This window comes from Electrophorus electricus, chromosome 14, assembly GCF_013358815.1.
Source record: "Electrophorus electricus isolate fEleEle1 chromosome 14, fEleEle1.pri, whole genome shotgun sequence".
NCBI classification, from domain to species: Eukaryota; Metazoa; Chordata; class Actinopteri; order Gymnotiformes; family Gymnotidae; genus Electrophorus; species Electrophorus electricus.
The window spans coordinates 11,416,504-11,428,695 of record NC_049548.1 but is presented as its reverse complement, the minus strand read 5'-3'; the positions used below and the strand labels follow the sequence as shown (position 1 = coordinate 11,428,695).

Sequence of the window (12,192 nt, the reverse complement as noted above, 5' to 3'; positions counted from 1 at the left end):
AACCAAAATTTACATACTGCATTACAACCAAAATTGAATGTGCCATAAAACTAGATATGTTATGCTATATATGCATGTATGTATATATATATGTGTGTGTGTGTGTGTGTGTGTGTGTGTGTGTGTGTGTATGTGTGTGTGTGTCTGTGTATGTTATTTTGTTTATTTGTGACAAATTATCTCTGTATTTATTTTTATAATGTGTGGGTCTGGGAAATTGCCTGGGGTGCGGTTGGGTGGTAAGGGGCAGTGGCCCCTAAAGCCAGCCCTGGTTACAGTGCATTCAGTTTCTTTTCTGCTTATTTTTACCCTGAGCCTTCTATTTCTGACAATACACACAACCAACCACAGACACACATGCTCACCATAAACAGAGAGGGCCAGGGTGTTTTACAAAATTTAAACACAACAAATCTCATAAGCCATGTTCAGTGTGTGCATGGCTCAGTCTGCCCTCTGGGGGAGGAAAGCATAGCAGCTGTCAGCAGGCTGTAGATCACAATGCAAGTGCAGCTCTGAGAGAGAGAGAGAGAGAGAGAGAGAGAGAGAGAGAGAGAGAGAGAGAGAGAGAGCGAGCGATAGACAGACACTGCAGGTAGGCATAATTTTTTGGTAGGGATGATGGGGATGTGACTTTTCTGATTACCTAAATTGTCCTCATCATTATTTATATATAAATAAATTGTATCATCTAATTATTTAACAGCCTATTAATTGCATGCACTGAAATCAAATGTACTGCAATTTCCATCAGTTCTACATCTCCTGTCCACACTGCATGAGAAATACAGTTTCTATTGGTGTTTGCTTGCTTTGTTCCTACCTAAACTTGCAGCAATGTGATTGCTAATGTTGAGTACAATTTGAATAAAAACAGCAGTGTTTCGTCAGAGAACAGAGCTCAGTGGAGCATGTTTGAGGCTGGCTGTTACAGGTGCTCTGCCAATCTCTATAAAAACTAAACAAAAGGTCAAGAGTGCCTGCAGCTTGTAAATAAACATAGATAAGTAATAAAATAATTATTTAATCTTCAAATAGCAAATTATATGCTGTAGTTGCAGCTATAATAATAATAATAATAATAATAATAATAATAATAATAATAATAATAATAATAGGGCTATAGCCTATTTGTCTTACTCAATGTGCAACATAAAAGTTAAAATATATACTGAGTCACTGTTCATAAGTAGGCTAGCCTATGAGTTGGTACAAATAACATCAAAGTGCAACATAAAAAGGGAATGTACATAATAAGTTACTGTCAGTAGGAAGGTTAGCCTATGAGTCTGTACAATAAGTGCTCATTGTGAAACTAAGCTACTCACTGGACCATCAAAGTAATTCGAGATATCCTGCTGGTTTATTTTTTGGTCTTCATGGTTCATGACATGAAAACCAACATGTGTGGTTTATGGAAAGATCAAAAGAGTTACAGTATGGTCACAGAAGACATTCTCCGAGGGATCATACTTAACTTTATGCTATAATTAACATTTTCTGTCATTTACCCATCCTGTCATAGAACTAGCTAATCAGTGGGACAAAATTTCTATTTCTGGGGAAATATCGCCATCTATAGGTCTGTGCTAAAAATGTCATGGAGGGTTATTGTCTTGTGTTTGTTTAATGATTCAATTTGTTATCTCACTGAGCAAGCTTTCTAACAGCTAGCTTCCACACTATGCTATGCATAGACACAAATTTGATTGGACAAGACTCAACCTGTCAGAAAGTCTTTTGCATTTCCCTGCCTATCTTGACAACTTTACAATGTGTTCATTGTCATTGACCAATAGGATGACAGAGTGCTCTCTGCTGCACATATGTAACCATGGTGAAGAGAAAGAGGGATGCTGCTGTTGCAGATGTCAGGTGGAACAATGACACAGAGAACACAAGAACAGAAGCTGTGGCAACAATCTCATTCCAGACTGTCCTCTTTGTGATACAAAGGAGCAGGTTCAAAATCTTTTTTTGTCTTTTCTTTACCTTTTTGGAACACAAAAATGCCAGCATCATAAACAGCAAGAATTTGTCACTATGATTGCCTAATCTGACATAGTGACCCTTGTCAAAGACAAAGATAAAGATAAAGTCTGATCGCAGCATTAGTGTTGATCTCTCAAGGGCGTCTGAGGCCAAACATTGTGGAGGGCAGCTGAGAAACAAAAAACATTTCACAATGTCTTCAACAGTCAGGAATAAACACACACACGGACACCCTTGTTAGATATGCCATTAGATATATTGATACACGATTAAGCAATTTAAAGACCATTAATAATACCTTAAAATCAACTCTGTATTTACTGGAAGATAGTGAAGTGACTTAAGAATGGGATTGATGTCTTCTTTTGCTCCTACTGAGAACTCTAGCAGCTGCATTTTGAATTAACTGAAGTTGTTTGTCTTTTTTGGGAGTCTCATTAGGAGCACATTACCGTAATCAACCCTGATATAGATGGAGAAGTTTATTTAGGTCTGGTTTTGTCAGGAAATCTCTGATCTTCTGGATGTTCTAAAGGTGCAGATTTAGTAACTGATTTGATAGCCCTGCTAAAACTGAGATCAGAGTCTATTAGTATGCCAGCTAGGTATGCTAGGTTACGAGCTAGCTCTTTAGAGTTTTCAAATCCAAAAAGGCAGGTAGTCTACGCCTCTCACTGCTGTTGCAAATATAATAATCTGTTTTATCTTTATTCAACTGCAGAAAGTTTTGGTCCATCCAGTTATTGATTTGCACTTGCAAACATGTTGCCTGGCTGACAGGGAAAGCAAGAGCCTCATCCCAGCTGATACAAGCTTCTGCATTATTGCTGGGAGGTTCAGGTGGGGTGAGAGAGGAGTCAAGCTGAAGGAGTAATAGCATAGCAATGAATTACTAACACTATCAACTACCTGGGAAACAACAAAAGTTACCATAATAACTCGTTAGCAACCACCTGGATCTCTAACTAGTAAGACCACAGAAAATCATAACCATTCAACAACAATTTTATAATGATGAAGTAACCACCTGGGATGCCATAGCAACCACTTATCAAGACCATATGAACCACATAGGACACTATAGCATCCACTTGGCGCTCCATATTAAGCACTGAACAACCACCTAGCAACCATTTGCAATGGCACAGTAGTTACCTGGGATATCATAGTAACCAACTAGCAAGATCATAACAACTACACTCTAATACACACATTTACAAATGCCCACACAGACACGGAGACACACAAACTCTCTCTCTCTCACTAACACACACACACACACACCATTTCATACTAACAAACTATCACACACACACACACACACACACACACACACACACACACACACACACACACACACACACACACACACACACACACTGCATTCTGTGGGATAGGATCTGAACTAGGGACACTATGATAATCTAGTTTTTGTTTATTTGTTCATAATAATTCTTTTATTTTTGCACTTATTTGTAAACTTCACTATTTTTGTGATGACATTGTTTTTCTTCATACACTTCAAATGTTCTCGTAGTTATTGATCATGTACTTTTTCTGCTTGTCTTAGTACACGTCTCTGTTCTTGTAGGTACTGTTCACATACGTTTTTTGCCTCTAATGTTTTATAATTGTGATACTAAGCAGCTATTTACAATCCAAAAACTACAAATAACAGTACAGTAGAAGGATTATTCACAGCTGTGAATCATAGGTTTGGCCAAATAGGTTGGCATTTAATGAATAGTAAAATAGTGAGTTCTAGTTTATGCTGAAATATACCAGAAACAAAACAAGAGATACACAGAATTGGTACAATGTGCTCAAATATGAGCTCAGTGGCATTACACTAAAGTTCAAAGCAAATGGATTCTTTCAGCAAACAGAGTGCTTTGTTAATTTGTTATGTATGTAGTAGAGAATGGACAGTCCTCCCAATCTTAGCCTCACCTTTCAGTGACTGTACAGTATACCCAAAGGGACAACTAAATTATTGGATTCTAGCCTTGCCTGGTCAACATAATTCTCCATGTACTTTATGACCCAATACAAATATGTTTTGAGTACATGGACCCACAGTGTCTCCCAGTGACTATAATGAGATTTGATATATAATCAAGCTGACATATGTATATAGTAATTTGAGTCATTAAGAAATTTGATTAGGCTTGTTAAAAATTAGTTTTGCTAAACTTGTCAAAGGTCACTATACTCAATTCAAGGGAGTAATTTTACTTCAAGTCAAATACCACATTTATAATACCCAGACGTAAATAAACTATAGACCTGTACCATGCCTAATAATTACCAAGGCATACACCATAACTTTTTACTTAAGAGAACAGTAAATAATAAACTAGTAACTAAATACCTTGGTATTTATAGTGGAGGCCCTCTCATTGCAGCTTCCACCAGATTCACTTTGGCTTGTTTGTCTTAGGTTGATTGGGACCTTTCATTGGCATACTGCAACTCTGATATTATAGGGAATCCCACTGTCTGGAATTTCCCAATCTTGGGGAGGTTCTGTACCTAAATCTTGCCTGACTAAGTTGTCTTAGCCTTGCTGTTAACCATGGATTGTTACCATTGTATGTGTGATATGTTTTGGTTGGCTCACATGTCTGATGTGTCATGTCATTGTTAGTCAGTTCACCCATGTTTCTAGTTGCAGCTTCAAAAACAGTCCAATCAGTACAGTCAAACAGGCATGCAATTCCTGCTTTATCTTGCTGGTCCAATTTTTCGCTGTTTTGACAACAGGCTTTGCAGATTTTAGTTTTTGCCTATAACATAAACCAAGCAGTGATCAGTGTTAGAGGGCCAATTGAATGGTAGTCAGCATACTGAAGAAGTACAGTGGTGTGAAAAGGTGTTTGCCCCCTTCCTGATATCTTATTTATTTTTGCATGTTTGTCACATTTGAATGTTTCAGATCATCAAACAAATTTAAAGATTAGACAAAGATAACACAAGTAAACACAAAAGGCAGTTTTAAATGAAGGTTTTTATTATTAAGGGGAAAAAATCCAAACCCACATGGCCCTGTGTGAAAAAGTGATTGCCTCCCTGTTAAAACATAAATTAACTGTGGTTTATCACATCTTTGGAAAGCTGAGTTCAATTTCTCTAGCCACACCCAGGCCTGATTAGTGCCACACCTGTTCTCAATCAAGAACTCACTTAAATATGACCTGCCTGACAAAGTGAAGTAGACCAAAAATATCCTCAAAAGTTAGACAGCATGCTGTGATCCAAAGAAATTCAGGAACAAATGAGATACAAAGTAATTGAGATCTATCAGTCTGGAAAAGGTTATAAAGCCATTTCTAAAGCTTTGGGACTCCAGCGAACCACAGTGACAGCCATTATCCACAAATGGCAAAAACATGGAACAGTGGCGAACCTTCCCAGGAGTGGCTGGCCGACCAAAATTACCCCAAGAGCGCAGCGACGACTCATGCAAGAGGTCACAAAAGACCCCACAACAACATCCAAAGAACTGCAAGCCTCACTTGCCTCAGTTACATCTTGATGATCACCAAGACTTTTGGGAAGATACTCTGTGGACTGATGAGACAAATGTTGAACTTTTTGGAAGGTGTATGTCCCATTACATCTGGCGTAAAAGTAACACAGCATTTCAGAAAAGGAACATCACACCAACAGTAAAATATGGTGGTGGTAGTGTGATGGTCTAGGGCTGTTTTGCTGCTTCAGGACCTGGAAGACTTGCTGTGGTAAATGGAACCATGAATTCTGCTGTCTACCAAAAAATCCTGAAGGAGAATGTCTGGCCAACTGTTTGTGACCTCAAGCTGAAGCGCACTTGGGGTATGCAGCAGGACAATGATCCAAAACATAGCAGCAAGTCCACGTCTGAATGGCTTAAGAAAAATAAAATGAAGACTTTGGAGTGGCCTAGTCAAAGTCCTGATCTGAATCCAATTGAGATGCTCTGGCATGATCTTAAAAAGGCGGTTCATGCTCGAAAACCCTGAATCCAATTGAGATGCTGTGGCATGACCTTAAAAAGGCGGTTCATGCTCGAAAACCCTCCAATGTGGCCAAATTACAACAATTCTGCAAAGATGAGTAGGCCAAAATTCCTCCACAGTGCTGTAAAAGACTCATTGCCAGTTACCGCAAACGCTTGACTGCAGTTGTTGCTGCTAAGAGTGGCCCAACCAGTTATTAGGTTTAGGGGGCAATCACTTTTTCAAACAGGGCCATGTAGGTTTGGATTTTTTTCTCCTTAATAATAATAATAATAATAATAATAATAATAATAATAACCTTCATTTAAAAACTGCTTTTTGTGTTTACTTGTTGTTTTTGTCAGGAAGAGGACAAACAATTTTTCACACCACTGTATGTAGCCTCTAATCTCCAAGTCTGTGACATTTAGTTACCCCTTGTAATCATGGCCATCCAAGCAACACCACATGACTCGACAAGGGTCTCTTCCTTCAAGTTAATGACGAGTAGACAAATGACCCTTCCTTTGCACCTACTCTACCAGCCAGGTCCAGCTAACATAGCAACGACATACAATACCCACCAGTATATGACCAAGCTACACAAACACCTCAGAGCCACATTTGCCTTTGTCCAACAACACATAGAAGAGAAAGCTGAAGGACACAAGGCATCCCATGGTGAGCTTCAAGTGGTGGACAAGGTGTGATATCACTTGATTGTCCAACCCACTAGAAGATGCCAGCTAAGCACAGGGAAACTGGCTCGAAAGTTTCTCTCCCATACAGAATCACTGAGAAACTCTCTTCTGTTATGCATCAGATTAAAGTCACCCAGGGAAAAGGGGAGTCCTCAAGTAGGTTCACCGTAAACAAATCAATCCACACAAGATGTATATGGAATGAGTTGTTATTGCTAATGTACCAGTCAAGTCACAAGTCACAACTCCCACACCCCTAAGGGTCTCGATTACTAGTAAGACAAGGCAGCACAGATTAACACTCCTAGAATTACATTTTTTTTAAAAATCTCCTTTCTGTATATTCAGCACACATTTGTTCAGAATGAGAATAGGCCAGGCAAACCATAGAAGTGGCCTTAGTTCAGATTTCATGCAACTGATCCTTTTCTGCCTTTCTCTCTCTTTACATCTTAGCTTATTTATAAAAAGTCAACTGATCCTTAGTGGGGTTGGCTAGCTAAGCCTCCCAGCCAGAATTTATGCAATTCACACAGTAGTTTGCAGTGGCCTTAACCATATTTGCCATATTTTGGTAGGATGATCTGCCTGATCGCACTCCTGATCCTTGGCCTCATGACTGCTGCCCATGCCTAAATTGTTGAACCAGAACGCATTTAGGAATCGCCCTGAAAGAACAGCCTGGACTTTGTTGACTAGTTGTTACCTGTACATAAACATAAAGTGTTTGTCAGGTTAAACCCCAGTGAGATATGTAGGAAAAACAATTCCATCATGGCCAAACCGACCAAATGGGCTAGTGCTAGGTGGACTATGAATGCTATCAGACATGCTGAGATGGACACGACCCACAAGTTACAACTGAAATGGGTAGAGCCAGAGATCCAAACATTTTTAGGGAGACTGCTAGCCACAGCCATTGCAGTGGGATCTCTTGATTGTTGGAACCTCCACAGTGATCGCCATCAACCTACACACTGTCAAGCAACATAGACCATACAGGGAACAGTGCTGGTGCCACAGTGTCGCCCTGAACAAAACAATACAAACTGTTAACTCTCTTCTTTCTGTGATCCAGGCTGACCATGCTCACACCCAACTTGTAAACATGCTAATGCCTGATATGTTTCAGGAAATTGGGTCCTTAGTAGATAGTCTAGGAATGGGTAAAATTACCTCCTGCCTGGTACCTCTTTCTCTGATACAGGACATACTAACTGATGCTATGAGAGAAACCACTACAGACCTTTGGGTCCACCCAACATACATTTCTGGTAGTGCTGTTCATATCTATGTCAATCCCAAGGACAGAGTGTAGGCATTCTTAGTTTACTCGCCTATAGTATCTGTAGAGAACTTCCATAGACTAAAAGATGTAGTGAATGATGGACTTTGGCAAGGGGAGATGCACTTTATAGTGCAAAGTCCACTAATCATAGCCTACCTCAATAGCAACCCTGGCCTATACCTGGTCCCAAATTAGTACCCACACTAAAGACATCCATTATCTGTTTCCCAGCAAGCCCTTTATCTGGGACAGTACCAGTGGTACCAGGCTTAGACCCATGTTAAACAACACACAATGTCCTGTTGGTGTTACTCTATGACTCAAGTAACCATCACTTAGGTGGAAATAGTGGGCTTGTTAGTAAATAACCCTGCAGATTGTGCTTTGAGCAGGTAAATTTTCAACTTACTTCAGATAGACGGAACAGTTTCAGCACTTCAATCTCTAAGCACAGAGAAAAGAGAAATTAACACTACAATAAATTTCAAAACATAAAACAGACTTTAACCTTCTAAGCCAAGTTATATTATATGCAATATTAAGTTTAAATGATGAACTTCACTTTGAGACTTAACTAACAATGACGGTGGTGTTAAATGTGTCTCAACCTATAAAGTAGAAACAGTCGTTTAATTATATAAGCATCATTTTAATTTACATTAAAATATGCTATATTATAGGTAAATTTTTTATACAATTTTATATTCACACTTCGACTCTTTACTGAAATTTCAGTCATATTTTCCTTATATATTATAGCAGTATATTGTATTTGAATCTTAACTTACTTATAAAACAAACAGAGAATGTGCTAGCTAAAATCTGACATGAAGTACAGGTTAGCTAGCCAAGATAATAGAACATTAAAGTGTTTGTATAAATTGGCTAGCTACCTAACTAATAAGTGTTACTGAAGATTTCAAGTTCAGGTTTATCTAACTTGCTAGTTGGCTAGCTAGCTGACTATCTTGCTAATTGTTAGCATTATGCATAGTTATCAAACTGACAACTAGCAAGTTAATTATGAACACCCCAAAACTGCCACATAACTTTACAACCATTAAATTGAGGTAAATTTTACCATTTCCTTTAACTTACATGATTCTCTCTCTCTCTCTCTCTCTCTCTCTCTCTCTCTCTCTCTCTCTCTCTCTCTCTCTCTCTCTCTCTCTCTCTCTCTCTCTCTCTCTCTCTCTCCAACCTGTTTGAGAGATCATCGCTGTACAAGCAAAGCCCATGAATGGATGTCTGTCACACATTCAATGTACAGTCCCAAGTATAACCAGATACTTCTGGGTGAAATGAGTTGCTCCTAATCCATATAACAAACCTACACTCACGTTATGAAAAGAACAGAAACAATACACTGCTTCATCTTGGAAGCAACACCCTACATTTACTTTTCTCTCTTTTTACTAAGTTTAATTTTGATGATGTAAACAGAATGGCAAATTGACCTTTTTTTTTTTTTTTACATTTTCAGAAAATATTTTTGGAATGTCAGTGATTTTTATACTATAAAATTGCAAATCAGTTGGTTAGCTATGAAGGGTCAACTTCTCATAACATACATATCTCATACATAAATCATCTGCCTAGCCTTTTTGTTTTTAAATTGGTTCCTTGAGCCTTCACTTTATTATTTAGAAATCTAGACACATCATACTTAACACTATATCTATATTCATAGTTTCCACGCAGTTCCAAGTTGCTTTGGCAAGACAATTCATATTTGTCTTTTTTTTAACTTTGTTTGTATTTTCTTTGTTTTTACAAACCTTTGGTTGTATATACTAATTGATAAGCTCTGCTATGATTGGCTGGTTTACAAGTCAATCATTACCTCCCTAACTGAAAGGTGAACCATGCAGCATTTAGGCATCCAACCATACATGTCTGAGACTGCATCCATGGATATTTCAGCTTTCAAAATGGATGAACAGATTTACTGTCCTATCAAATGACAGTTATTCTACTTCCACAGTTTTAGAGAAGCTTACATTATCTAGAAGTATTTAGTTAGTTAGTTAGATTGAATATGTATAAGCAATCAAACTAGTTAGCATCAAAGTTGTTTTATTGATGAAATATAAATTAGAATTTTACCTGACAAACCATCTGTAAACATTTTGACTCGTATTTGCGGATATGAGCATTGTTGAGTGTTTTTTGTCTGTCCAACATATTTTTGTGATAAGCTCCAACTTGTGATTTTAAGGATTATATTTGATTCACTTCATATATACCCATTAGTTTTAGCTGTATTTTAGTTACTTACTAGTTAGCTATAGATCCAAGTTAGATGAACCCAGCTGTGCACTGCCTCCACAACACTCCAGAAACAAAAATTTCCAACTGAATGACATCAGTCTTGATACATGAAGAAGACATGCACAGTTGCACAAGTATTACTTAATAAACAGTAATAAACAGTGAAGTACCTCATGATATCACTTTTAAAGAGCCCCACAGCAGTAGAGATCACATTTTGTTGTAGTTAACAACTACAAATGGAAAAAGGGTTAGCCTTTATTTGAAACAGCAACAAGGCAATGTATAGTACTAAATAGATTGTATGTATAGTATAAATATACTATCTCTAAAAGGATATAATATTCCCTCAAAGTACTGTCCAAGGCAACCCCGTCAGTGTACTACGAACATGTTTACTGAGCATGCTCTATACTCCCAACCTGTATTGCACTAAGAATGCTCAGGTCCACCCACCTGGCCCACAATTCAAACAGTACCGTTGTGTTCTGTATCAAAGAATTCACACTCTGTGTAGAACAATGAAGCCAGCAGCTGTGGAGTGAGTGGTCATGTGTGTGTGTAATTTTTACAATGGCCAAGCTAAGCAAACCTATTTATAGCTCTTGGTAATGTCACACATGGGATACATAAACAGGTCTAGCATGTTAGAGATGTTTTCAGAGCAGTGGCTTCCTCTCACTGCAAAGCTGCTGTGCATTTAAATGAGCACAAATTCTCATTCTTGATTAAAGTCCCTTCATTCAGAATGTCATCCAACATCATCACACATTTCCATTTGTGTCTCTTGATGGCTGGGCAATTAAATTCATAATGGTAAAAATGTCTGAACTGCATCTATGTAACATCAACCATGTAAATTTTACATATACAAATATCTGGTTGTTGTATCGAAATAGCTTGCTACAGCCAATTTTATACCTCAGAATAACTAATATTACCTAAATAGGTCAAAGTTAAACAAGCTAAATGCCTTTTCCTGCTGATTTGACAACTTTGCTGAACAGGTTATTTCCACATCATTCATAGTTAGCACTCGTTATTTCCATTTATTGGCTGATCTTGGATAATCACCAAGGCAGCATGCTCAGCTCACAAGAAGCATGCTCAACTCAACATCTTGACAAGACATATAATGATTGACAGGCAACTTGCTACATGTTAATTAGCTGCATAGTGATAAACTGTTGTACACTACTCCCTGCACAGTTTTAAGTTTGCTTCAAACTAAACATTTTCTACTGTTAACAAGTGCCACTTAAAATAGCAGCATTCCTTGTGCTGAGGACTTTGCAAGGAACTATAAAGGTGAGTGGAATGCATATTAAGATTCACTTGCGGGAAAAAAAAAAAAAAGATCGACATGAGTAAGAATGCCTGATTCTATAGCTGTGGTTATATAAAACCATGTAAAACCACCTGGACATCAAGGCTACACCTACTTAAAACACCCAAATGCTAAATATTTTCTGTCCCACAGGGTTTAACTACAACCCTAATCACTCTTAGAACCACACACCTTGGTCAGTCTACCTGGCTGAGGTGTTTGATGAAGGTTAGAGGTTGGTATATGCAGAGTTCACATTAAGTCTCCCTGTTCTATAAATTTTACAAACAGCGAATGATTTTTTATTCAGTCTGATATTAAGAGAGCTGCTTGCATAGCCTACAGCTGCCAGAGGCAATGGAACATCTAAATAAGTAGTCTGTAATTCATTTGAGTCTATGGTAGAAGTGCTGTAGCCTAAATTTTTCACTGGTTATAAACACCTGGTAATTATCTTACCTCCTTGTTGCCGCATTGACAGCAAACGGTCCATATATATACGAGAGCTCTCCATAAGAGTATGATGACGAGACCTCCAAAGAAAGTGACCAAGGATGTGGCGAGAAATACCCACCACATCCGCTGCCCGCTCTCATCGCACGGAATATCTGGCAAGTAGAGTATGAGGATTTCCAT

At 38.2% G+C, this 12,192-nt stretch overlaps 1 protein-coding gene across 1 annotated transcript in view; it reads right to left on the bottom strand.

Moving 5' to 3' along the window:
• Positions 1-12,192, bottom strand: part of LOC113576349 (calcium-activated potassium channel subunit alpha-1-like) — a 55,622-nt gene extending 43,430 nt beyond the window's left edge. The window contains 3 exon segments of the mRNA XM_035533486.1: positions 740-756; positions 2,544-2,559; positions 12,000-12,192. Of these exon segments, the coding sequence (XP_035389379.1) occupies positions 740-756; positions 2,544-2,559; positions 12,000-12,192 (226 nt within the window).